Here is a 26,021-nt window from a genome sequence, read left to right on the forward strand (position 1 = left end):
AACATATTGTTCTCTGCTGATTTGGCAAAACTTAAGTTCACACGCTGTTTTCTTGCACCTGTGCCCTTCACAGTTTTCAGAAATGCTGCTTGAATGTAAAGCATATTCACAAGCGTGATTACATAAGTGTAATCATGCTTATGACAAAGTAATTTGGTTTGTGTGCACTTAAGTGCAGATAAGATTTTGTTTGGTCATCTTATGTTCTTGCTATACTGTTATATATATACATTTTTAACATGAAGTCTGTGATGAAATTGCCTGTCACTGCTGCTTTGTATTTCGGGGCTGCGGCTGAGTCAAGCTCTTTATGACCACTTTTACTGCAGCTCCCCTGTCTGTATTTCTTGAGGCAGAAATAAAATTATTATTATTATTATAACTATTTGCAAAAAATTTTGGGATGCTGATAATTATGTGAAGCTGCCAGGCAAACAGTAGCACAGCATGCCATGTGTTTCAGGAACAGGCATTAAAAGACTCTGTGACTGAGAATGTAAATGGTTATGCGCATTTTGCACTGTATGGCACATCTTCAAAACAACAGAATCCTGCCAAGCCTTCATATATGCTCTCATTACTGAGTTTTTTTTTAATCATGAACATGTATGCTACAATTCCTGTTGTGTCCTGTGTCTGTTAGCATTGTGCACAACTGTACGTGATCTCACGGTCTACTATTCACTTCAACAAAACAGCACAATTCACTCTGCGTAGCAAGGGGCCATTTGCCGTTACCTTCAGTGCAAGATATACTGGAAAGGTAGGAATGTGCGAATATTCGAAATTTCAAATGAAAAATCGAACAGTCCATGCTATTCGATTCACATTCAATTAAAGAAGCGACTATTCAAAGTTATTGAATAGTCGTTTCTTTTGAATATATCAGAGATAAAACTTATTAGAGTCTCGAAGGAGACAAAACATTACAGTAGGGATGCACTTGAAGGGAGAAAAAGAGGCGAAGACTACACAGGAATATCATCAGTGTACTATAAAATCTGTCATAAGTTTAGCACGTTGAGAAAGATAACTTCCATTATTATTCCTTTTGGGAAAAAGATCCCCATATGGTTGCTTATGTGATAAGGCACAAGTTACTAACTTTTTGAGAGTGCAATGCATGTTTCAAAAACTATTCGTTGTGGTTTATGTAAGGCTGTTGAGTCACTGGAAAATAAATTATTGTGATTACTCTGACTTCATTCCCAAATAAACAGATTTCACTATGCTCAAAGCGCAAGTTCTCACCGCTTTCCCAATGTACTTGAGTTCAAGGCAACATTGAGATTGCCGAGGGGAATGCTCTTGTAGTGAATTTTACGGGAAACTTAGGGGAGGGGTGCATACGCTCAATCCCGCTCCAATTGTGGAATCCTTATATTTTCTCCTCCCTGCATTTTGATATGAAAGCCTAAGTGGGTTTTATATCATTCAAACATCGACATGCTTCTTACCATAGTTGCCCTTCAGCCCGATAAGGACTAATACTACTGGGCTTTGCAGCAGCAGTGGCATTTAGGGCTGCCGACTTTCGAGTGGACAAAGTCGGGGCGGAGGGTGTGGGGGGTCAGCTGACGATGACCAACACTGTCACTGCCAGGAACCCGAGCCGCTAGACTGTACATGTAACAAAGTTTCCTAGTTTTGTAGTCCTACCATATCGCAATTTAAAAACAAGAAAGGTGCTGTATTTGCCTGGTTAACATGGCTACCAACACAGATAAAGGTACTGTGAACAGCCAGGGCCTACAACATAACAAAATCCACAACAAAAACTGAACTGCCTTTATGTTTATGGCAATGCAAAAAAAGAGAAGAATGTTCGTTCGAGTTGCCGGCATTTATATAAAGGAAATCTGGTTTATTGATTGTTGTTCAGCAACTAAGAGAAGGAAAATTCACGACATTCTGCCATCCCAACTTGGGACGTTTACGCTAACGTTGGGACTGTCTCGCTAAATTCAGGACAGTTGGCAACACTGGTGGCATAGTGAAAGTCGTGCATTGCAACAACAAAATTGCAGTGATTGCTAATGCAAGAAAATTCACTTAAGAATAATCGGGAGCATAAAAATGGAGCATAATCACAAAACAGTGTCACCACACATTAATGCAATGAATTTTTTCAAACAGCCAGTGATTTGGAATGTTATTTGTTGCCAGAACACATTAAAACGGGGGTCAGTGAATTGGCTGATAAAATTCCAACAGTGGCACCACACCAAACCCGACCACACAGGACATGCCCTGCAGGTTCATGAACAACCATAGGCTTACTCAGCTCACGACCTCTCTTCAGGGTGGCATGTATCTACATGTTACCAGCAACAAAGCTGGGAGGTACTTTGTGCAACTATCTCTTTGTCGTATGTGCGACAGTTATCAATTCGGTCAACAAATCTATATCCAATGGGTACATGCGACGGTGCATGTGGTGCTGACTACTCAATAACTTTGTTTTATGGGCACCAGTGCTCTGCCCATGCAACAAAGGTATTCGCACAATTAACAGTGCGAGAAAGAGGAATGTCGCTGAAGCCAACATTAAAATAACGAAACTTGTCTTCGTCAGGGCAGTTGCTGCCTTGATGAAGACAAGCTCCTTGTTGAAATGTTGGCTTCAGCAGCATTCCTTCTTCTAGTACTGTTAGTCACTTCAAGCTTCCATCTTCGTGTGAACCTTTCTCTTGTTTTGAATTAGTCACATGGTGGTTTCAGCTCTGACAAAAAAGAACATTATCGAAAAAATAACATTGCTGCATTTGGTGACATACAACTTGTAGATACAAATTACAGCAGAACGCCTCTAGTGCGTTCATCAAAGGACTGTGGGAATAGTATGTAGAAGACGGGCAAACATATTACACAAGCATGCTGTTTGCATCACAGGGGCCAGACATCAGGGATGTTAAACCCAGTAAAATTGATTAGCGAGGTCCAGAAGGTGCTCTGGGGAACTTGTAGCACGGACACACGCACACAATAGACAAGACAATACACTACAGCTTGCTGCATCAGTCTCTCCGCTCATGGGCACTGACTACAGGAGGCTCCGGGTTCCTAGCCCCCCCCCCCCCCTTATTTATCTGGGGGAAGGGGTGCTCTGCTCCCCCCTCTGGCGATGCCGAAAACTAAACTCCCCAACCCCCCTCCACCCCTAAAGTGTCAATACCAGAGTTCTGTCACTCACATCATTTGAGCTTTCTTTTGAGTTGCCTCTACCTTTTCACTTAAAACTTTAATATTGCTAAAAGCTTACCGTATCATTGTTGGCATGGACGTGTATGCCTTTTAATTCATACTTTCGCTTTATTTCTGCAAATCCTGACAACAGGAGGACAAGCTTGTTAGGAGCACCAACAGCGGCTACCTCATCCATATTTTTTCACTTCAACATTTTTTCAAAATTTCCACTGTGAACACCATATGCAGACACAATATATTTAAATATATACACAGGACAAAGCTTATTATATCTTTTAAAGAGAAGGAGGTAGCCAAATAACAATTATTACTAATGGTATGGATAGCCTATGCCTAGAGAATGAATATGTTTCTGTGTGTTCACCTTGCTTCAAATTGCTTTGCGTGCTTTTTTTTTTTTACCCTGAAAAAAAAAAATACCTGCAGACCTCAGTGACCCCTTCAGCAAAGTCTGCATGCGAATGATAGCTGTCTGATATATTAGAATTGCTACTCTTCCCAGTAAGCAATGCTAATGACTCATCAAAAAAGAACTCTTCTAATAATTTACAACATTTATTAGAGATGGAAACATCACCACTTGCATGCAGAGTTCATAAACATATAAAACTCACTCAGTAATTTAAATGAGGCCAAGCCGGATTCACTCGAAATCAGTATCAACAGCAGGCACGCGCAGAAGCACTTACACTCGGACTATAAGTAAAAGAATTATAATAATAATTTAAAAAAGGGAGGCTGCAGTTTCGCCGAAAAGGCGAAGCAGTATTAGTAAAAAATTGTGGGGTTCTATGTGCCAAAACCACTTTCTGATTATGCGGCACCCCATAGTGGAGGGCTCCGAAAATTTGGACCACCCGGGGTTCTTTAACGTGCACCTAAATCTAAGTACACAGGTGTTTTCGCATTTCGCTAAAGCAGTATTAGTAATAGCGAAGTATAAGACAATCATATTTGCCAAGACTATTATACAGTACATATTTTGCTACGCGTCCGCTCTTTGTGATGTCCAAACTGTACCACATAGAGAAATAAACTTGGATTATATTGTGCAATTACACAAAGGAAGATTGCACCACCGAGAGACTGGCGTCTGTCAGTGGTGCAAGGGAACTAAGGCTGTGAAATTGCAGTCTCCTACTATGAGGTCTTGAATATACTCATATAAGGTCGTCACTTAGTGAAAAATTTTTTGGGGTAACACGTAGTTTCTTCAAGTGTAACTGAAGTGCCCTCAAATACACACAAAGTGCCTCGAGCAGCCAGTTGCGCGGCAATTTTGCGTGTGTTCACGGGCTTCTTCCACACTCTGAAAAACACTTTTATGTAACACGTACTGAGCAACAGAAAGCTGTATAAGGAGTTTTTCATGTTGCTCTACAATTTTCTCATTGACACTTGTCACTTAAATACTTGAGAAGTTGATTAATTAATTAAGACTAATTATGTAATTCCGCAGCATGCAAAAAATAATCCGAGTATCTCCAAGCGACGGTAAACATTACCTTAGTTCTGTCCAGCTGCGTGGCATTTGCATATTTTAAAATCTTGGTGCATGATAGTTGGGACACTCTGTATACCATACAAGGTCATCACTTCTGTGAACAATTCTTCGAGGTAACACGAAGTTTCTTGAAGTGCAATTGTTATTTTAAAGGCTATATTATAAATGGGTGGGTTATTATTATAAATAATAATATTTGGGGTTTTACGTGCCAAAACCACTTTCTGATTATGAGGCACGCCGTAGTGGAGGACTCCGGAAATTTTGACCACTTAGGGTTCTTTAACGTGCACCTAAATCTAAGCACACGGGTGTTTTCGCATTTCGCCCCCATCGAAATGCGGCCGCCGTGGCCGGGATTCGATCCCGCGACCTCGTGCTCAGCAGCCCAACACCATAGCCACTGAGCAACAAAGGCGGTCCCCCCCCCCCCCCCCACGGCCGCCTGCAATTAATAAGAGTTAACCAACACACTCACAGTCATCTTCACGTACAAATAAAGCCACAGAAAGAAAGCGACCGGCCCCAGGGAAGTGGAAAATAATATATAGAACTGCAAACGTGTCCCGAGCGGTTCATAAGTCGACTTTCCTCCTTTCCGGCTGTAACAGCGGGGAGTTTTGCTAGAATCTGGATAGTGGTCCTGCTGTAATGTCTAATACGGTAACGTCACTGGTAAACTGAACCGCATAACCTGTGAAGAAGGCATATCTGTCGACAGCTCCAAGCGCTAACCTCCTCTGGGCATTTACGATCAACCTGTGAAACTGCTTGACGGCAGGAAAAACTGGGCGAAAAAAGTGACAAAAGAGCATATTCTCATCGCGGACATCGCCATTATTCTCAATATAGCTAGAACAATCTTACACTACGCTACAAATACTCAAAAGATAATGTAAAAATAATACACATGGCATGTAGTTACATATGGATTGCAAACAAAGTTCAGAATGACACGATGGCTATTTAAAATTTGGTCTGCGTGAGATTGCGCGTTTTCAGGCGTGCGCGCATCTTGTTTGAATTGGACACGACCTACACAGTAGGTCGTGGAATTGGATCTCACCGTCTGCGTTTGCTGTTTAGCCGAAATTAGAACCCGTACTCAACGTGATAAAAACAAGCTTCGTCAAATACTATGAATTTGTGTTACGTTGAACAGGAGCATCCGCAGCTGACATCAAATTAATAGAATAAATAATCAGCCACTTTGTTTCTTTCCTCCATGAGCCAAACTGCAGTACTGAAGTATCACAAGCATCAGGTATCACCACAGAACAGAATAAAGAAGCAACTATAGAATCCATAGAAAAGTACCAACATAGAATAAAGAACCAACCGAGTACCAGAGCGGCTGTCGCGACGCCCGCATACGCCCGTGCGGTTGGCGAATTGGGGGGGGGGGGGGGGAGACAACAGAATAAAGAAGCAACTATAGAATCTATAGAAAAGTACCAACATAGAATAAAGAACCAACTAAGTACCAGAGCGGCTGTCGCGACGCCCGCATACGCCCGTGCGGTTGGCGAATTGGGAGGGGGGGGGGAGAGAATAAAGAAAAAAAAACATTTGTTTTTTCAATACATAAGGTGAACAAAGCATAGAGTTTCTCATTATATAGTGAGACATTTCATGGAAGAAAGTAAATTTTACTTTCTGCTGCTTTCTGCGATCATATTTCAATCTTCGAAGTTAATTGATGATGATACCACTGGCTCACGATCTCAGCGCCGTTAGTTACTGAACTTTAGAATAGCGTCGTCCATGTTGTGGACGTCTCACTGTTTGTGCTTGCCGGTGTGCGTCGTTAGCATGCTATATGATAACCGATCTCACTGAGGATTTATTATTAAAAATGGACACCGAGCTCCTACCCTTTACAGGAGGTTTAATGGAAATCAAGCAGGAGATCGACCGAAGTTTCCTCGCGGACAACATGTTTTCTCAAGAGGACTACAACTATAGTAAGTCACACCCACTACATTTTTCTTTCGGAGATTTGTCTGACTTAATTGCAGTGTGTTTGCGATGACCGAAATTAGTCATCCCATCGCCGTAGACTTTATTTCAACTCCGCCGAATGATGAGCCATTCTAAACGGCATCTCGTTCGTCACGCCGCCGCTGTTACCCACCACGTTGCTAAGATACGCGCACCTTGCTGGCGTAGTGGGGTTTTATTTTTTGTATTTCCCCTCTTTTTTTCAGAAAAGCAACTACTTGTGTGTGTTTGAGTGATAAAATGTGACCTGTAGACCGACTTGCCGACCGGCATCCTCCTTGTGTTTCGCTCTCGTTTTACGCTTTCGCTGTCTGCGGCGGCTGCTCTCGACATAAGTGAAACAGAAAATCGTTCCGCTGGTTGATCATCTTGCCAGCGCGCAGCTATTTCTGTCTCCTTATTGTCGCGCTTTGATTTCTGAAGGCCGTTCAACGTGTGCGATCATGCCTGTGTGCGGGGTCGGTAGTGTGCCTATTTGCATCGAACATGCAGCTGTCCATAGTTTTATAGCTCGGCAAAGAAATATAAAGGAAACAGAAGGCAGCGTTTCCGCTAAAAATAAACAGAAAGCGCGTTTCCGGCTGCACTCGAATAGCTGTTTTATCCCTTTCTGCTCACTTTACGTTTGCTGCCAAGAGGTCGCGGTTGTGATTGCGCATAGCTTTCTCCCGTAAGCCATAGCTATGCAATCGAATCTGCGGTGCCTGTGATCGTAACAGCTGCATACTCGCGCCTTCCGCGTGCCAATTCTTCCGACATCGTGGTACGCGTTGTAGACTTTTCTTGTTGACCGAATCGGGCTTTATGTATGGTGTTGCATATTTTTTTACTTGACCAAAAAGTGTCCGCTGGTGCTGTCTTGTTTCGGCAGCTTGTATCAAAGGATCGGGCACGTTGTGCTGTTATTGAGTGACAAGGGAAAGTGTTTTGCGTGGATGGTCGCACTTTGACGTTCCTTTCGATCGCCATTTACTTTTCGCGTTCAAGCTTGGAGCAGCTGCAAGCACGAACAGGATGGATATTCCGTCAAAGCAGGTTTCCTTGGTCGGTCCTGTTAACGTGAATGCACAAGCTCTTCAATCTCGCTGTAATTGGTTTGTGTAAGAAAAAAAAGAGTATTATTCCCACAAATTCGTAATGTTTAAAACCCACTTACAAACGAAGCTTTACCTAAGGAGCTCCTATATAAATATACTGGAACAGAGAAATCGTTTTGTTCGGCACCGACTGGACCGGATTGAATGAATGAGGAACCTTTGTTAATTTTTTTCAAGGTTGAAAATCTGCCAACTGTAGAGAGTAAATCTGAAGCACCGACGTACCAACTCTAACTCGGAAGAAAAAAAAAAGAGCACAATTCTGCAAGCAGGTGCACGAGATACTCGAACAGGTGTAGTTTGTAGAATTACGATATCACTTTTTGGTAAACAGTTACGAATCAGTAAACTTCTTGCTTAATTTTTTTTTTTGGCCTTGCCTACTTTTCGGAAAGTGCTGTCAAAAAAAAAAAAAAAAAGAGTTGACACCTCAAATCAAAGTTCTGCTTTCTGAGTTGGTAGAATTGAAATTTCTCTCTTAAATAAACAAATTTCTATCAAAATTGTTTGAGCGATTGTCTAACAGCATTTCTGCATTTCAAGTGTATTTGAATAGGGAAACTTCTGTTTGCCTTGAGGTATAGCTTTCTCTGGACTCTTTTCAGTTCAAACAAGCATTAGGAAAGCTTACCTTGAATAACAGAAAACTTAGTAATGAGAAAAAGCAATAAACAGTTTCATTCTGCATGCTCATGGAATTTAGACACCTATTCATAGGCATACAGATTTATAGAGATTTGAAAGAATGCTGACGTTATATAAAATCATAATAAGGGATATGTGAAAAATTTAAGAAATATAGGCCCATCATCTTACTTTTGGTATTACAAAAAATATTCACCAGCATAATTTCTAATATAATCAAAGCAATGCTTGACTTCAGTCAACCCAGCGAACAGGCTGCCCCCACATTCATTCAGGTTATTCAGAAGCATGCTGAGTATAACAAATTTCTATGCAGGGTGCTTCAGTTGTGTCCCAAGCTTTTAAAACTATGTGTGCTACATGAATGCAGCCAATAAATTATTGTTGTGTGTCCTCCTGGGCAACTCAAGGTGTTTTTATTAGGAGCTTAAGTCATTAATTGAAAGGGAACTTGAATGATTTAAATGCAACATCTCCAATGGAGTTCTTGAGCATATTCAGAAATACCAGTTCAATTCTTTTTATAAAAATAGCTGTCATGGTTTTATTTCTTCTGGGCTCCAAAGAAAATGCAGACAGGGCTTCAAGAACTTGTGTGTGTTACTTGTTGCTATATCCTATAGCTCCATTTGCTATAACGCTTGACGCGTTATCTTGGCAAAAGTGCAACCCAAGGCTGTTGTCTATGAACTGTCTTGCTTGCTTGCTTGTGAATTTTTCATACATCCCATCTGCATGCAGCATTTATCGTTTGTTTGAAACAAGTTTGAGGGGACTATTGTTGCTGCATGCAAGCGCCGAATCCCATAGTACATTTTCAGATTCTGTGCACCTGCCATGGAGCCCAGTACCCAAGTAGAGTCTGCGTTTTTCTGATTCTCAGTTTTATGTTGGAACTTTCTTAGTATTTTATGGTATTCCTGGAACCTGTTCCACCCAAATGTTCCTCTGCTTTGTTGCTGCACTGCAGTGCTGGTTACTGAGGGAGCATGTGGAGCACCTAATTTTTTGCACGACTTGCAGTCATCAAATTAACATTGCCTTGTCTTTACAGTACTTGCAGACTTGTCTCAAATAATGTGTTATAAGGCTTGGTTCTGTCGCAGATCTTGATCATTAAAGTTATGTGTGGTGCTGCAGTATTATACTCAGTAACTTGTATATATGACGTCAATAGACATATTTATTTCTACATTGGCATTTGTCAAATCCCTCTCTCTATGCTAACAAAAAGGGGTTTACAGGAAGATGGAGACTTCAAGTTATCAGCAGTGGCCCAACAAGGGCAGCCTCAGCCTGGAAACATCGTTTTGTCAAGATTTGTCTTCGTTAGGGCAACAATTGCTTGTCTTGAGAGAGTTTATATAGCTCACTTTCCCGCCTCAATGGGGAAGGCAAATAATTAGGTATTTGGGTAGGGTGAGGGAAATTGAAAAGCTGGGATTAGTTAAGCCACACCTTTTTATGAGCAATAATCGCTGCCCATTCATTACTTTCGCTTACTGTGCACACTAATTCTCATATCTTAAGAACCTTCTACTTACTAGCTTTCCCTCATCTGCGTCCCCTATGGCTACTCTTGTGTGTCCAGCCACAAAGGCCTCTTTTTGAAAGGAATGGGTGATTCCCTGCCAAAAGACATCTCATGCTGTACTTGTGCTTACAGCAATTATCACTGTGGCCAAGTATTGTAGGCACATTCTTCAGATGGCAAAATCCAGTCTGACATCCTTATCTGAATGTTAAAACTGCATATTCCCATCTGGAAATTCTGTAAAACTAATTAAATTGCAGTGCCTCATAAATTTCCGTGTGCACAGGTCTGGTCTGGTGTCAACTTGCTTGATCTGTTTTTACTGCCTTGTCGTTTCTTCTTCCTATAAGGAGGGCATTGTAAATTCCTCTGCACCAGTTTGTCCTGCTCTTGAATGTTGCTGTTCTGTTAACTTTTGGAGCGTGGTGCACACCTATGTGATTGTATGTATTGCCATAGAAAGCTTCCTCTGTGACCTCCAGTGACATATTTAATATTATCGTTAGTTTTACTATTTTATTCCCTGCCATTTTGATAGTATTCTTTATTCCTTTCAATCCAAACACAAGTTATTTCACCCGCAGCTGCCTGATCAGTCACACTTTTCTTTTTGCTTTCATTGTGGATGATTGAGATCTGGGGTTTTACGTTCCAAAACCACGATTTAATTGTGTGACGCCGTAGTGGGGGACTCCGGATTAATTTTGACCACCAGGAGATTTTTAACGTGCCCCCAATGCACGGGACACGGGCGTTTTTGCATTTCGCCCCCATAAAAATGTGGCCGCAGTGGCCGGGATTTGATTCCGGACACGGCGGCCTCGTGCTTAGCTCGTGCGATCTTGGCCTCGTGCTTAGCAGTGCAACACCATAGCCGCTAAGCCACTGCGGCTAGTTTCATTGTGGGTACGCGCCAGCCTTTGAAGGCATCATCGTCATCATCATTAGAGTGTACTATACTCGCGGACAGCTTTCTGTGGCTATGAAGCGAACGCTACGGAGGCAAAGCGCACACAAGTGAGAGCGCTTCTGTAAAGAGTCCCGCGTTTTAATCCACGTTAATTTAGGCTGGGGAAGCGAAAACATAAAACACCTTATAAGCAACAGTTAAATAAGACAGTACACACCACTGAATGTAAAAGTTCGTGTATTTTGCGGCTGTTCCCTTCCGTGCCTGGGCAAACGCGATAACGTCGCACGCGAGAAGCACTGTCAAACGCTGCCGGACTACTTGGCGCGGTAACACATGTGCAGCAGCCACGTGCCCGTAGCTTTCCCTTCATAGCCTCAGAAAGTTGTCTGCGAGTAAGACAGAAGGTTTCTCACTGTAATATAGTGAGAAACTATGTGAGGTAAGAAGAGTGAGTCCTGCGCGGGCGCCTTGCTGAGGCGTCTTTTACTGAAATGTTGGTGGCGCCACCGTCGCCCCCACCTGAATGAGCGACCCCCGCCTGCCAGCTGGACGCATGTCGCCTCTGAGACCCTACCGCAGCTGCATGGAGCTTAGACAGGCGTATCACCTTGCTGTAAATAGTTTTGCTACTCACTGGCCTGAACAGTGATCATATTCCGCACAGACGTGTTGTAAAGAAAATGGAGAAAAAACAACGGAAGCAGCGCAACTGAAACAACCGGAGCTTCAGGATAAGGCGACGACAGCGCCGCCGCAATTTCGGCGTTCTTTTAAAGCGAAGCTTTCTTTGCCTCTTCCTTCGACTTTCCCACTGCTGCTGCCAGGCACACCGCGTCGGAGGGGGGATGGAGTGGTTCAGAGCGGCGACTTAGGAAATCGAGGGAAAATAAGCGCACGGGAAGACACACATGAACAGCCGAGAAAGACACCGGACAGGCGCTCGGCTATTCGTGAGTGTCTTCCCGTGCGCTTATTTTCCCTCGATCTGCAATGCTCCATCTAGCCCGTCTGCAGGTATTGTTAAATTAGAGAGGAAAGGCGACGCTAGAAACTCGTTTTCACCCCACTGCGTCGAATGTGCACAATACCCTCTGGAGCTTCCTGGGCGTCGCCACATTAGTGTGTTTTAGTTGGGCGTCTGCGCATGTGCAGTACCGTGGCCCCTAGTTCTTGCGTGCGCAAGCCGCTAGCGTCCCTTAAACTGAAACTCTCTATTAGCCTCTTGACAGCTGTAATTATTCGTGACTCCCCTCAGAAGCATTGCAGAAACTGCAGCGCTTCCATTTCTACTAAGGTTCAGTGGAGAAAAAGAACTATAGTCAGATACAACTTTAGAAAAAAGGGGAGGCTCCGCCCAGATGACCGAAGCGCGACAGCCGATTGCTTCCGCAACTAAAATAGTCCCACTCGAAAAATCGTGCTCCTGAAACGCGTAATTCTGGGCATAAATAAAGACTTTTGTATTTGGATGACTAGTTTAGTAGAGCTCTCACGTGCTACAGCACATGCCGGATAGCGACAGCAAAATAACCCCGTGCCTTCTACAACGCTGCCCGTCGTCTGCTCTTTAGCTTCATTGCAATTGACGAAAGTAGAAAGAGCAGCTCTGCATGGCTTTTTCGCTTGTTTACATGTACACGGCGTATCTACTACTCGTTTTCCAAGCTTAAAATGAATCAGTTGCTGTTGAAAAAGTACTTATATAAAACAATGCATTTATCGCAACCATTACAAACCTGGGGCGAGAATACGGTCGAGGCAGGAAGGTACAAAAATGCTTCATTCATCGTTTTAAATAAATACTCTTGGTTTTAAATAGCATGAAATTTATATTTTTTTTGGTTTGTGTTTTCACAATTTCACAGCACGCATTCTACAGCTTGCGCGTGCTATGAGCACTGGTGGACAGCAATCAATCGACGGTGCTACACAGCGCTCGAACATCGTCGACGCTCGGCTATCTCACTGCTGACAATTTGATCGTTCACGCTAAGTTGACAGCGACAAATCTTTGCGTTGAAGGCTTCTTCTGCAAATATTTTCTGCTGAGATACTCGTAGGTTTGTTTCATGCGCGCACACTTTTGTGATTTTTCCTGAGAATGGTTTTGGCTCCATCACTTCACCCCGTCCGACAAAAAACGCAGCGACACAGTACGCGACATACCCGCCGCTAACAGTAGGCACCAGTCTTTGGAAAACTTTTCTCGTCGTAACTTCACTCGGGAGCGAAATAAAACAACATGGAACAAACACGCAGGATGTGTGTTCGTAGCGGTCGCCGCGGGATCCTGTTTTCAGGCAAAGCGTAGCGCAGCGCCAGCGATGCTCGCTGCAATGTTTCTTCGACGGATCACGGCTCAGAATAAACGCACACGGCACAAATGCCGCATTGTAAGCTCGTAGTAATATTTCCGACATGATAGACCATCACAAACAGTTCTGGAATTCACTCTAACGAGGGGCTGAAGCACACAGCTGTTGCGACCTCGCCCGGTTCGAAGCGCTGGCGGCCATCTCTGTTGGCGGGCTCACCGGCCGTCCGTCTGATGACGTTAGTCCAGAGTGCGCGCCCATTGGTGGGTGCTCGTGTGCCTCCGCCTCGGAGGAGTAAACGCCCCCTTTTTTCTAAAGTTGTATCCGACTATAGGAAAGTCACCAACAAGTATGTAGGGTGGGCAACACAGCAACAAAGAACGTCAAGTGGAAAGTCAGAGAGGCTGAAAAAATCTCATGGGTGGCGGCAATGGAAAAGAAACCTGCCATGAGTAACTACTTAAGAGGAAAAAAACGAAATCAGGAAAGAAACAGTGTATGATAACTCAAAGGGAAGTTCATTACTTTTCGAAGCGAGATCGGGATGCCTTGTAACAGGCACCTTTAAAGGGACCCTGAAACGCTTTTGACGATTTTCTACAAACGTACTGAGTCGTTAGAGTAGGTCCTTCTGATCATTAATTGACACATCTAAGTGCTCTGCGTAAAGCGTGTAATTTATTATAAGGTTTTAAAAATGCACATCGCTGCCGATCGCAGCGCACTGCTCGGCGGAATTTTAAGCCGCCCCTACCCATATGACCGAAATCACCCATATGACGTCAGTGGGGCGAGCTATCCGATTGGCTGACCAGGGCGCGTGATCGATAATTTTTTCAACTTTATGGTAAACAAATGATCTTCGTAATAGTTGGAATGTTAGTTAATTTGTTTTTATAAAAAGAAAGTAGCATAAAGAGAATGCACAAGAACAATTTTTCAGTACACTTATGCACTTCCGGCACACAGCAAGTGTCGTCTGCTTGTGTTACAACGTACTCCATTTTGACGAAAGCTCCGCGGTCAGAGTTGGTCTCAGTCTTTTCGCGAGCACTATGATTCGACTTTGTTGCCTTGTGGACTGCAAACGTAGCGACTGGCAATATGTCAAGCTGCGACATCGTGTCCCTCTGCAAGGCAGCGTACGAGCGAACTGGCTGCTGCGCATCGGACTGCCGCTATCCGATCGGCGCCAGGATTTGCGCGTTTGTGGCCGTCACTTTACACCGGAAGATTACTAACGGAAAAGCGTTTCGCGAGTCCCGTGTTAGGGCAAACGTAAGCGCAAGGGGACAGGGTCTGGCCGCTTGACTGTGCCGTAACGGGATGAGCCGAGATGAGCAGAAGGGCAAATGTGAATGGTCTGCACGGTGCAGCCACCTGGTGGCATAGAGCTCAACCATACACAGTAGCAGCAACGAAGCGTATTCTTCTTTGCTGCTGGTGCGTATTTTTCGCAGGAGTGTAATCATCAACACGTTGTTTTTATAAATGTTTAAAATGTTTTACACTTGGTTAGAGCAATATTAGCGCTTTGTTTGGCTGGTTAAGCGCTGCGCCAACAAGTGTCTGGACCGTGCAGACCGATCAGGCCGCTCACGTACGTCTACGCCAAAGTTCCTTCATCAGCTTGAGCTTATGCCTCCAGTCATTTGCCGAAATGAGCAGCTTGCCTGTGGTTAACGGAATACCAGACACGTTCGGCGCTACGACAGAATGCTCGCAATGCACGCTGCTTCGATAGCTCTCGCTTGGGGTCGACAGCCAAGCGGCTAGCGGAGAGGTTTCGCGCGGGCGGGGGCGGGCTCCAAAACAACCGGAAGTGGACGATGTGACGTCGCATCGTGACGCAGGACCAGTGAAGGCGGAGCTTAGCCCCGCTCGCTCGGCGAACGAGTTGAGGAGGAAAAGCATGGCTGGGGAGGAGGGTAACTTCTAATCGCTTATAGCTCCATTAATACGTAACGCTTCACTTAAATTGTGGTGCGAATGTTCTACTTAAGCTGTACCCTACGCGTCTACAAAATTTGTCCGAACCGTTTCAGGGGCCCTTTAAAGCGAGATATAAGAAGGAAGAAGAAGCATGTGCTTGCTGCAGTAAAGCTAGGGAAAAGATGGAGCATGTTTTATTAGAATGTGAAGACGTCTGCCCAGCGGTCGATTTAGGCACCACTGGCCTCCTTGAAGCCCTTAGGTTCAGCGAGAGCAGGGGAAAGGTAAACATGTCCGCAATAGAGATTAGTAAGAGGTGATAGGAAGATTGGTGGAAGAAAAGTAGGGAAACGACAAAAAACGGCGACATACAAAAGTACAGTTCGCAATAGGGGATCAGAAAATTTGGTTGTGCGAGTTCATAATGTTTCTTTTTTTTCTTTTTTAACCTAGGTAGGACATTAGGCAGTATAAGAGTAAGAGCTTGGTGGCGCAACCCACCGCCCCGTTCCAAAGGGGGCGCTCATAACATCCATCGATCCAGGTGCGAGTCCAGAAGGTAGAACTGTAGGGAGGAAAACCCTTTTTCCTTCATTTTCTACAGCTTGACGACTTAGTCGATGGGCTTGGTGGATTTCGTGCCCAGAACGCCGCCCTAGCCGCAACACTGGGCGGCCACGTCCCGCACGCTAGCATGAGGGTTTGAGGCCATGAATGGTAAAACATCTGTGTTTAGGCTAGGTCTCAAAGATAGAATCCTCCGCCGCTGTTTTTTGATGCTGCCGGTTTGTCTAAGGTTTTCATAATTCCTTATGATGTCGATGCGTTTAGTCTAGCACCACCCTTCCATACCTTTGCGGCCTTCCTCTTGTTGCCATTTGCAGCTCCGAAGACAAGGATCTTGTTTTCCTTCTGCTTATTAGAGAAATACATGGCGACTGGGACGAAACAAAACGCACCTTTAAACCCTTACACTTACGTTGTGAATTCACTTTTATGGTGACAGGTTTTGTCGCAAAAAACAAGAAAAAACCATCCATGTACTTTATGTAGGCTAAGACAACAGCTATCACAGCTTGTTTCCAACTAACACCAAATGCGACGTGTTAATTCGGCCGGGGCGCGGCAGGTAAGGCACTAGCTCGATCGCGATGTTTTTATTTATTTCCTTTATTTCGTCCTGGCTAACTCAGAGGGAGCATGTTCGAGCGCCCTGCTTTATGATGCGGGTGGTAGCGCAGTCGCATGATATTCTTCATATTTTCAGAGTTTATTTATCAATCGTAAAAAATTTGTGCGCAATTAGTACGTCGCTGAAACTACCACAGTTAGATGCCACTTGGCTACGCCTACAAATACCTCATTGACACTTTGATGATTAGGATAGTACGTCTCGAGTTCGATAATTAAATACAACGACCTAATTAAATCTCAGTTACGAAAAAATTACTGGCACCTACTCCACTGTTCTGGAAACAATATGCACTAGATTTTCTTTGAGTAACGCATTGCTCTTTCTTGAAAATCTTCGGGAATGATAGTTCATTGGGACACCCTATATATATTTATGACCTCTGCAGCCAAGTGACGATGTTTTCATCCCTAATAAATGTTGTAAATTATTAGAACTTTTTTTGTCGTGAGTCGTTAGCATTGTTTGCTGGAAAGAGAAGCAATACTGAGACACATATCATAAACGTGCATTTCACACGCCATTGATAAAATATTCTGCCGAAGGAGTTACTGAAGTCTTAGGTGGTTTTCGGGGTAAACAAAGCACACAAAGCAATTTGAAGCGAGGTGAACATACAGAACATATTCATTCTCTATGTATAGACTATCCATACCTTTAGAAATAATTGTTAATTGGCTGCCTCTTTCTCTTTAAAAAATATAATGAAATTTGTCCTGTGTATATATTTAAATATATTGTGTATGTGCATATTGTTTACAGTGTAAATTTAAAACAATGTTCAAGTGAGAGAATACGGATGAGGCAGCCGCGCTGGTGCTTCTTATGCGCTTGTCCTCCTATTGTCAGGATTTGCAGAAATAAAGCGAAGGTATGAATTAAAAGCCATGCACGTCCGCGGCAACAGTGATGCAGTAAGCTATTAGCCGCAATAAAAATTCTAAGTGAAAAGTTTGGGGCAAGTCAAAAGAAACCTCAAATGATATGGATGAAAATGCTCTAGTAATGGCACTTTAGGTGTGTGTGTTGGAGAGTGGGGGGTAGGCCTCTCCCCCCCCCCCCGGAAAACTCCGGAGGGGGCTCGGGCCCCTTCCAGTCTGCGCACGAAGGATGTCGATCCGTACTCTCTACTGGTCTTCAGAACCCCAGTGGCAAAGGCGGCACACTGATTGTGGCGCATTGCGGCAACGAACACGGTTTTGTCGAAGGCGCTGCGGAAGTCTTCCGAGCTAAGAAGAGCTCGGGCGACTACCACGACGAAATTAACGGAGACCACTACGAAAAGTGGTTCTCACATGAACTTCTTCCACAATTACCACCAGGTAGTGTTATCGTCATGGATAACGCGCTATATCGTTCTGTGAAGCAGGATAAAGTGCCGCGCATGAGCCGCCTCAAAAAGAACATGCAGGCATGGCTGTCGGGAAAAGGTGTTGTGTGGAGTAGCGACATAGTGAAAGCGGAGCTCATGAAGCTTGTCGACAGCGTAAGCACAGGCGGGGACCGATACCGTGTGGACTGCATGGCCGAAGCTGCTAGTCACCTCGTTGTGCGCCTGCCACCCTACCATTGCCAACTGAACCCTATAGAGCTTGTTTGGAGCGACGTCAAGGGCTTCGTGGCGAGCGGAAATGAGACATTTAAGCTTCAAGATGTGGAGCCTCTGTTTGGTAAGGCATCGCGCAAGTGACTGCTGACAAATGGAAGAGATATGTGGAGCATGTTCTCAATCAGGAAGATGAGATGAGAAAAATTGAACCACATAATCGACGATGCTGTTTGCCAAGGTCCTGCTGTTCTGATCATCCTGGAAGACGAAACAACCAGCGGTGCTCATCTCAGTTGGGACGAGGACGATGAATTTTGAACCCCTCTAACGGGATAGCTTAATTCATTTCTTATGTGCACACAAGTCGAGATCATTCGGTACTGACGCAGTGAGAGCAGCGAAAATGAGAACGAGAACGTCTTGTAGGGGTCGTCGCACAATCTCGCCGCTGCCACCACTTGTAAGGGTTGTAGGTCGTAGGGGGGAACTTGGGAGGACAGGACTAGGCGAGGAGGATTTATTTACAAATATTTACATTAGAACAAGGGATACATTCGACAGTCTAGCGTGACTCCTAAATGGAAAACGCAAGACGAAGCATACAACATGCGAGCACGAAGCTCCAAACACGTTGCTTCTCGAACACGAGCACAGAGCACACACTAGCAGCCGACAAACAGCTGCTTATAAACACTCCGTTCTCCCTAGATCCCTAGGTGAGGGACAAACGTTCGACCAGTTATCGTAGCCTAGCCGCCTTTTAGCGGGAGGGCTTACGCGCACACACTTCCGCACAGGTATCACGGTCCCCACCGAGGCCAGACAATCTTCACAGAACCCGGGGCTTACGTCTGGAAAGGTGCGTGGGACGGTGCCGCCAAATACGTTCCCTCGGGAACTCTCCCGCTCACGGCAGACCAGGTCGGCGGTGGCGTGTTCAGTAACAAAGCCTGGTTCGTCGAACTCATCTCGGCAATCTAGCGACGGAGAGTCGCTGACGCGGCGTATTGTCCTCCGCACACAGTAGACTTAGTGGCGCCGTTTGGCTAAAGGATGACGGTGGCTTTCCAGAAAATGTCGACGCCGCTGTCGCACCTGGCTGGCAAAACTTTGTATGTCGGCACCTCAACAGGCCGTTCTTAACAGCGCCTCCATGGCCTGGAAAATCTCGACTGACCGGTGCTGACAACCGCTGGGCAGGAAGAGAATGGCTGGCGAGCAAGAATATGGCTTTGCTCTCTGCAACCCATGCGCACTTGGAATGCCTGTAACCATCTCACAACAACCGGCACAGAAGAGTCGATCCCGGCAACACAATACCACTCGGCGTGCAAACGCCCGGAATCAGCTGTTAACCCACCAGGCTTCCTATCCAAATTTCCATGCAAGCCGCTCAACTGGGAACCCCAAATTTTGTGCCGCCAAAGCGAGCGTTCACGTTTCCCCTGAGCCTAACCAGATCTGACTGTCGTTGCACAAGAGCAAAGGTTTACGCAGAACTAAACCGAGGCACTCAACCACCAATACCCGAACATAACTTAAGCAGCCTAACTTCACGAACAGCCTGTTCTTACCCTATCGCAGTGGCGTACTTATCGCACGTACTGTTGCCACTGAACAGTCTGGTCAACTCCACAGGTACGTAATCACAATCGCGCTAGCTTTGTGGTCTATTCCGAACACGTGCTTGCGTCACACGCAAACGTTCCATCACGCTTACTTTCGTTTCTTTCTCTATAGTCCATACGGGACGCGTACCTTAAACGAACGACTAAACTTGCGTAACTTACGCACTCCGCAGAACCCTTAAAAAATGCGTCTTCTAACAACTAGTTCTACGCACGCTCACTAAAGAAGTCGGAAAACGGCCGCCCTAAACACACACTAGCAACCAGTCATAAACCTTCTTTCTTCCGTCCGCACAGGACACGCGCTAATGGAACTAAGGACGCTTTTCAGTGCAAATTACGCACTTAATGAAAACCTACGCGCTTAACCTTAGAAAATTCAAAAACACTTATATAAACAAAGGTTAACTAATACACACGCGTTACCATAGGCCTCTCAATGATAACATTGACCTTCACGTTACTCACACACAAAAAAGAAAGCCTATCTACTCATTAACTAACACCTCGCGAAACTAAAGTTTTACCTAAAACGCATCTTTCAAATCTCGGAGCCTCTCGAACGAAACATAAACAAAGCTCATGCCTTACATACTGCAAGAAACTCTAATCTTAAATCGCGAAATTTTTAAATCCTAAAAAAAAAACACGTTTCACTTCTACGGAAGCTCTCTTGGCCTCCCGTTCTAAACGTTCACGTCTGATTCATACTTTTGAGCCGTACTCGAGGTGGTCGCGGTTCGAACGCTATTCTGGCTATCCGGGAACAACAAAAGGGCTGACACACTATCAGCTCCTTCAAGACGTTACAGTCTCCTGCCAATTTGCGTCCTGGCGCCACGCTTTCATCACGAACTCGACCGACCGCGTCGCGACTCCCTACCACCTCGTCTCGTCTTGCCACCTTGCGCTCCTTCGCACTACATGCTGCACTCAGAAAAGAACGACGGAACGACGAGGTACGTAACTGCCTCGTGCCCTTTGTCCGCGTCCGTGCAGAACATGCTTCTCAGTCTCTTTTTGACCGGTGGCTCGAACGTGCTTGATGCGCACACGTCAACGACGACCGCACCTTTCTTTTCCTCACGCCCTGGCTTTTTGCGACTGTCGCCGTCTTTGCCTGCGCTAGTTTATTTACCGCATTTTCTGATCTTTACGGCGCTTCTTTCTACGGCCCTTTCTCTTTGAACTTCCTCTCATGTCGCCTTCTCGCGCCTCCTGCTGGCCGGTACACATTTCGTCGGCCCGGATCGCTCTCCTACCCGCACAGTCTGAGTGACTTTCCTTTAAATCTACTCTCTCTTTGCCTCGACTAGCGGACAGCTCAACCGACTCTGGAACAATGCAGCAGTCTTTACTCGAGCTATGCAACTCGCGCTCTTGCGAACTGCCTTCTCTGCATTGCCCAGCTCACGCTGTGCATCGGCACACAGCTCGTCGGTCTCGATCGCTGTATCACCCGCACAGTCCGAATGATTTATAGCTAAATCATCCCTCTCTTGGCGACCTAGACTGGCGGACAGTTGCACCGATCCCTGAACGATGCATTAGTCTTCCCTTGAGCTACGCAGCTCGGAATCCTGCGTACTGCCCTCAATTAATCGTCCAGCTGGCACTTCGGCACGCAGATCTGACTCGACATGGGTGCTCGCGTCTGTCGGGTCAGCAGTACTTTCTACTTCGTTAACGACTTCGTTAACGCTACATGCGACGCACACGCGCGGTGACTGCCAATTAATTCACAGCTGGCCTAGCTGTCTCTACAGTGCTCTGTTGGCACAGCACCTCGTCGCTTTCACCCTGGCCTTTAACGGCCTCTGCTGCCACTAAGGCATCGTTAGCTGCCAGCACTTCGAGTTCGCTTGTGAACGTGCTGCTAATCTCGCAGGTGCTGCTACTCGGCTTTCAACCAAAATCTGCTATCGACTTCCTGCCACTTTCGCTGCGTCCAGCCTACAGATTTCTCAAGCCGCTGTTGACTTCGTTCGATTGAGTGCTCCAAACCTTCAATCTCTTTGTTCAATGCAGCAACATACTGCCTCGTTACTTCAGCTGGCCTTCTTCCTGCGAAATTCTTTTCAGTTTCTGCCTAGCTTCTTCCTGTTTTTGCCTCATTTCTTCCTGTTCTTGCCTAATTGTTTCCTGTTCCCGTTTTCTGCTTAGAATTTTTTTATCCATTTGTTCTATGAATTTCAAATCATTGCCACTTTGCAAAATGGTCTCACGAATCTCTGCTTCCGTCAAGTCCTCCTCTACGTCTACCTCGACCTCTTCACACAACCACAACAGGGCAGCTCTCGTCAAACACAATAGGACCGTGGTCGCTACTTTAAGCTTTGGCTCTGCTGTCACACAATGCTTGCTGCGATACCCACGCAGATCAGAATGCAAGTAAAAGATCCCAGCGAAGCAAATCTACAAACACAGGGAAATTTAATCCTGGTAAATCTTACAGCCAAAACCAAACGCTTGCCCACTGAAGCAGCACCATATCACCAGTCCTCCACCATATCCAGTCAGTTGCAAGAGGTGGTCAATCCCAAGTCGCCTCCAACTTGATCAGGATACCGGTCGGTCACCATGTGCCAAAGTCCGGGAGCTGCCGTTGCTGTCTACGAGCCGCAGGCCGATCTCACCGCTGCCATTCAGTTGGAGTTGTCGGACGATTCCACCGCTGCCACCAGTTGTAGGGGTCGTCGGACGATCTCGCCGCTGCCACCAGTTGTAAGGGTTGTAGGTCGTAAGGGGGAACTTGCGAGGACAGGACTAGGTGAGCAGGATTTATTTACAGATATTTACATTAGAACAAGGGATACATTCGACAGTCTAGCGTGACTCCTAAATGGAGCACGCAAGACGAAGCATACAACATGCGAGCACGAAGCTCCAAACACGTTGCTTCTCGAGCACGAGCACAGAGCACACTCTAGCAGCCGACAAACAGCTGCTTATAAACACTCCGTTCTCCCTAGATCCCTAGGTGAGGGACAAACGTTCGACCAGTCATCGTAGCCGAGCCGCCTTTTAGAGGGAGGGTTTACACACACTTCCGCACAGGTTTCACGGTTCCCACCGAGGCCAGACAATCTTCGCCGAACTCGGGGCTTACGTCTGGAAAGGTGCGTGCGACGGTGCTGCCAAATACGTTCCCTCGGGAACTCCCCCGCTCACGCCAGACCAGATCGGCGGTGGCGTGTTCAGTAACAAAGCCTGGTTCGTCGAACTCATCTCGGCAATCCCGCGACGGAGAGTCGCTGACGCGGCGTATTGTCTTCCGCACACAGTAGACTTAGTGGCGCCGTTTGGCTAGAGGATGACGGTGGCTTTCCAGAAAATGTCGACGCCGCTGTCGCACCTGGCTGGCAAAACTTTGTATGTCGGCATCTCAGCAGGCCGTTCTTAAGTCTCCAGTGAGCTGTGGTAGACGCCGCAGTGGAGGGTTCCGGATTAATTTTGACTGCTTGTGTGTATAAATAGAAATTGGATAATATTACTTGACCAATACAAACCTTCTGCGACATATTTTGCCATTTTTCCTGCTGCGTTCGTATTGTAATCAAGATTAATGACTTTTCGCATCATCAACCCGCCGTGGTTGCTCAGTGGCTATGTGTTGGGCTGCTGAGGACGAGGTCGCGGGATCGAATCCCGGCCACGGCCGCCGCATTTCGATGGGGGCGAAATGCGAAAACATCCGTGTTACTTAGATTTAGGTGCACGTTAAAGAACCCCAGGTGGTCAAAATTTCCGGAGTGCTCCACTACGGCGTGCCTCATAATCAGAAAGTGGTTTTGTCACGCAAAACCCCATAATATAATTTTTTTTCGCATCATCGGAGGTTATGACAACGGCGGATTTTTAATTTATAAAAGGGATTCACCGGCGATACTCCCTAATGCGAAATTTGAGCGCAGCTGTATACGTGTTTCTATTTCGTGATATATTTACTGGTGCAGGTAATCTGTATCGTGCGCTACGTTGCAAACAAAGGGAAGTGTGGCGTGACTGCCTCGCTAAACGGAAGATGACGAGAGGCAGCGCGTGGGTGAGATTCACAGCAGCCGCTAGACAGACTCCACGCTTTGTTTCCATACAGACGACGCGCATTACTCTGGCGCCATTTCGTAACCATCGTCGCCGCCAAGCCCGTCTTGCGCGGGCCTACGCTTTTCGCGCTTTCGCAATACCCTACTCCTCCGCTTTCCTCCGCGCTCTCTCCGCTATCGCAGTCTTTCATCTCCAGCTGGGCTGCGCTCCGCGTTCGGTTTCATCTTTGCTGTTCTCGTTCGCTCTTTTACGCCGACGCTCGCCACCGGAACGGGCGCCTAAGAGCTGCCCTCGGAAATATACGTTACCAAAAGCTTCGCATCCAAGCGATGGCGAGTGTGTATCGCCTGGCCGAGATACCTGGACTTCGCTTCACTGGACGACGTGAGAATATGGACCAAGGGGGGCTCCAACGGCGACCAGTCCAAGGCCGTTCAAGCCGGGCTCGATACCATTGCCACATTTCTGAAGGAGGATGGACTCATGCCTTTTGCTGACAAAACTAACTTCGTAGTATTGGGCACGAAAGCCTCCCTTTCTGCCTCGCAATTTTCGTTCACCTTTGATGGCGAACAGATGTCTCAGCAAGACAGTGTTCGAGTTCTAGGCACCTACATCGATGCAAATGGTGGCGCAGCAACATGGCTTCGCAACATCACTCGTACCTGGCATCAGATACTCCACCTAATCCGCCGCATCGCGTCCAAAAACTGGGGAAGTGAGGAGCGAACTCTCAATTGCCTCGTGAATGCTCTACTAAATTGACGTACTGTATGAGGCTACAACTTCTACAGTCTGACCCAAAAGCAACGACAAAAACTTGAATCGCTCAACCACAAAGCCATGAGGGTTGTCACCGGCCTGCCACGTTTCACCCCCTTACACAGCCTTGCCCAAATGGCCCAGGTGAATCCGAACGAGGCAATAGCCGAGGCTGCCAAGCATTTACATCAGTTACGACTAAGATCCACGATATCCGGTAGCAGCATCCTTTCGCTTTTTCATCTGCCAGTCCCCTCAACGCATCTGCCCTCTTTCCCGGCTCTGTCGGATTCTCCCCTGACCGGGGACTTTGCACCGATTCCCCAAAACGTGAATGCCGATCACGCAGAGCGCAGATGTCTTACGGAAGGCGGCATGAAGCAGAAGTTCGCGACGCTCCTCCCCATCACCACGCTGTTTGCACGGACAGTGTAGACAGCGTGGTGGAGTGATGGTGACAGCGTGCCCTCAGCGACGAAGCTTCAGCCATAGCGTACTACTGACTACGTACCGCCACGGCCTACTCCTCCTGGTTTTCTGCGTCAGAACAAAAGTTGAACTGTTAAAAAAAAAAATTACCGACGATTACGTTACTTCCTAATGCGAAATTTGAGCGCAGCAAATAAGCTGTTTCACCTTTTCGATAGATTGAGGCAAAGAAATCGAGCAACACATGTATGCGCTATCACAGAATTTTTTTTTATATTTCCCGTACTCCTGGATCATCTCGACGGCGGCGACGGTAAGCTTCTGCTTCGGCGGCACGCACCTCTGGATTCTGACGGCGACGGCGCTGGGCCTCTGCTCTGGCAGCTCGTTTAGCAGCAGCAGCAGCAGCAGCAGACGGAGGACTTCCATCGGTCGGCTCATGGCTCAGAAAGAACTGGCAGATAATTTCGCAGTGGCGAACGGCAGCGGCAATTTCGGCTCGGGTGGTGCACATATACAGATCCGCCGCCACCGATCTGGCTCTCTGATTGCCACCGCACAGGGGTTGCATTGGAGGAGGAGCGAAGAAAGGAATTAAGTTCGAGCCGGCGCTTTGACAACCGGAGACTCGCAGGAAGAGGGGGGAGGGGGGCGGCGTGTACACCCAGCGGCAAACGATGGGGGCAGAAGCGCGCGCAGCAAGCGGACAACACGATAAAGGGAGGAGGGAAGAGATAGCAGCGACTGACTGATGCCGCTGACGCCGATACAGGGGGGGGGACCCTTTCCTCCTCTTTCTGCATGGCGGCGACGGTGTTCTATGCAGTCACGTTATCTTGACTCTCTAGCGGCGTCAGCGGCATCCAGCGGTATCAGTCGGTCGCTGCTAGCGCTGGGGGGATGAAAGGGGGGCGGAGCTGGTTACGAGGCCGACGACGACGCGAAACCCAGGAACGGACGCCAAAGAGCTGCGCTCTAAAATGACGAATACAACAAGCTGCTTAGAAAAAGAGAACGAGAAACACCTTTGTTTTGCGATTTTCTGTTGCGCCTTGCCTCCAAGCGGCCACCGGGAGAAGCTGAAACTTGACGTCATGACACCCCCGCGTGCCCGCGCGCGCGCGGCCAAGGTCAGCCACAGCCGGCGCAATCTTTCCGGAGTGTCGGTCTCTTGCAGCGCTTGTTTATCGCCGTCGGCTATGTTCGCGCGTGGTCTGTCTGAAACATTATCCCCATCAGCGCTCCATGCAGGTGGTGCATCTTACA

The 26,021-nt window shown here is 46.5% G+C and overlaps 1 protein-coding gene and 1 long non-coding RNA gene across 4 annotated transcripts in view; one reads left to right on the forward strand and one right to left on the reverse strand.

The window, feature by feature from the left end:
- Positions 1-6,150, reverse strand: part of LOC142582008 (uncharacterized) — a 40,173-nt gene extending 34,023 nt beyond the window's left edge. For 2 of the 3 annotated variants that reach the window (XR_012828361.1, XR_012828358.1), the window contains exons 1-2: positions 6,058-6,150; positions 3,822-3,903 (exon numbers count right to left, since the gene is read on the reverse strand). This is a non-coding gene — a long non-coding RNA (uncharacterized LOC142582008). Of the gene's footprint in view, positions 1-3,821; positions 5,116-6,057 lie in introns of those variants that run through there. The other variant, XR_012828356.1, reaches the window with a different exon arrangement.
- A 299-nt stretch (positions 6,151-6,449) lies between these two features.
- The window catches only part of LOC142582022 (uncharacterized), a 119,466-nt gene continuing 99,894 nt past the window's right edge, over positions 6,450-26,021 (forward strand). Inside the window, exon 1 of the mRNA XM_075691447.1 lies at positions 6,450-6,675. Coding sequence (XP_075547562.1) covers positions 6,531-6,675 — 145 coding nt within the window. The 5' untranslated portion in view covers positions 6,450-6,530. The remainder of the gene's footprint in view (positions 6,676-26,021) is intronic.

Source organism: Dermacentor variabilis, chromosome 1 (genome assembly GCF_050947875.1).
Source record: "Dermacentor variabilis isolate Ectoservices chromosome 1, ASM5094787v1, whole genome shotgun sequence".
NCBI classification, from domain to species: domain Eukaryota; kingdom Metazoa; phylum Arthropoda; class Arachnida; order Ixodida; family Ixodidae; genus Dermacentor; species Dermacentor variabilis.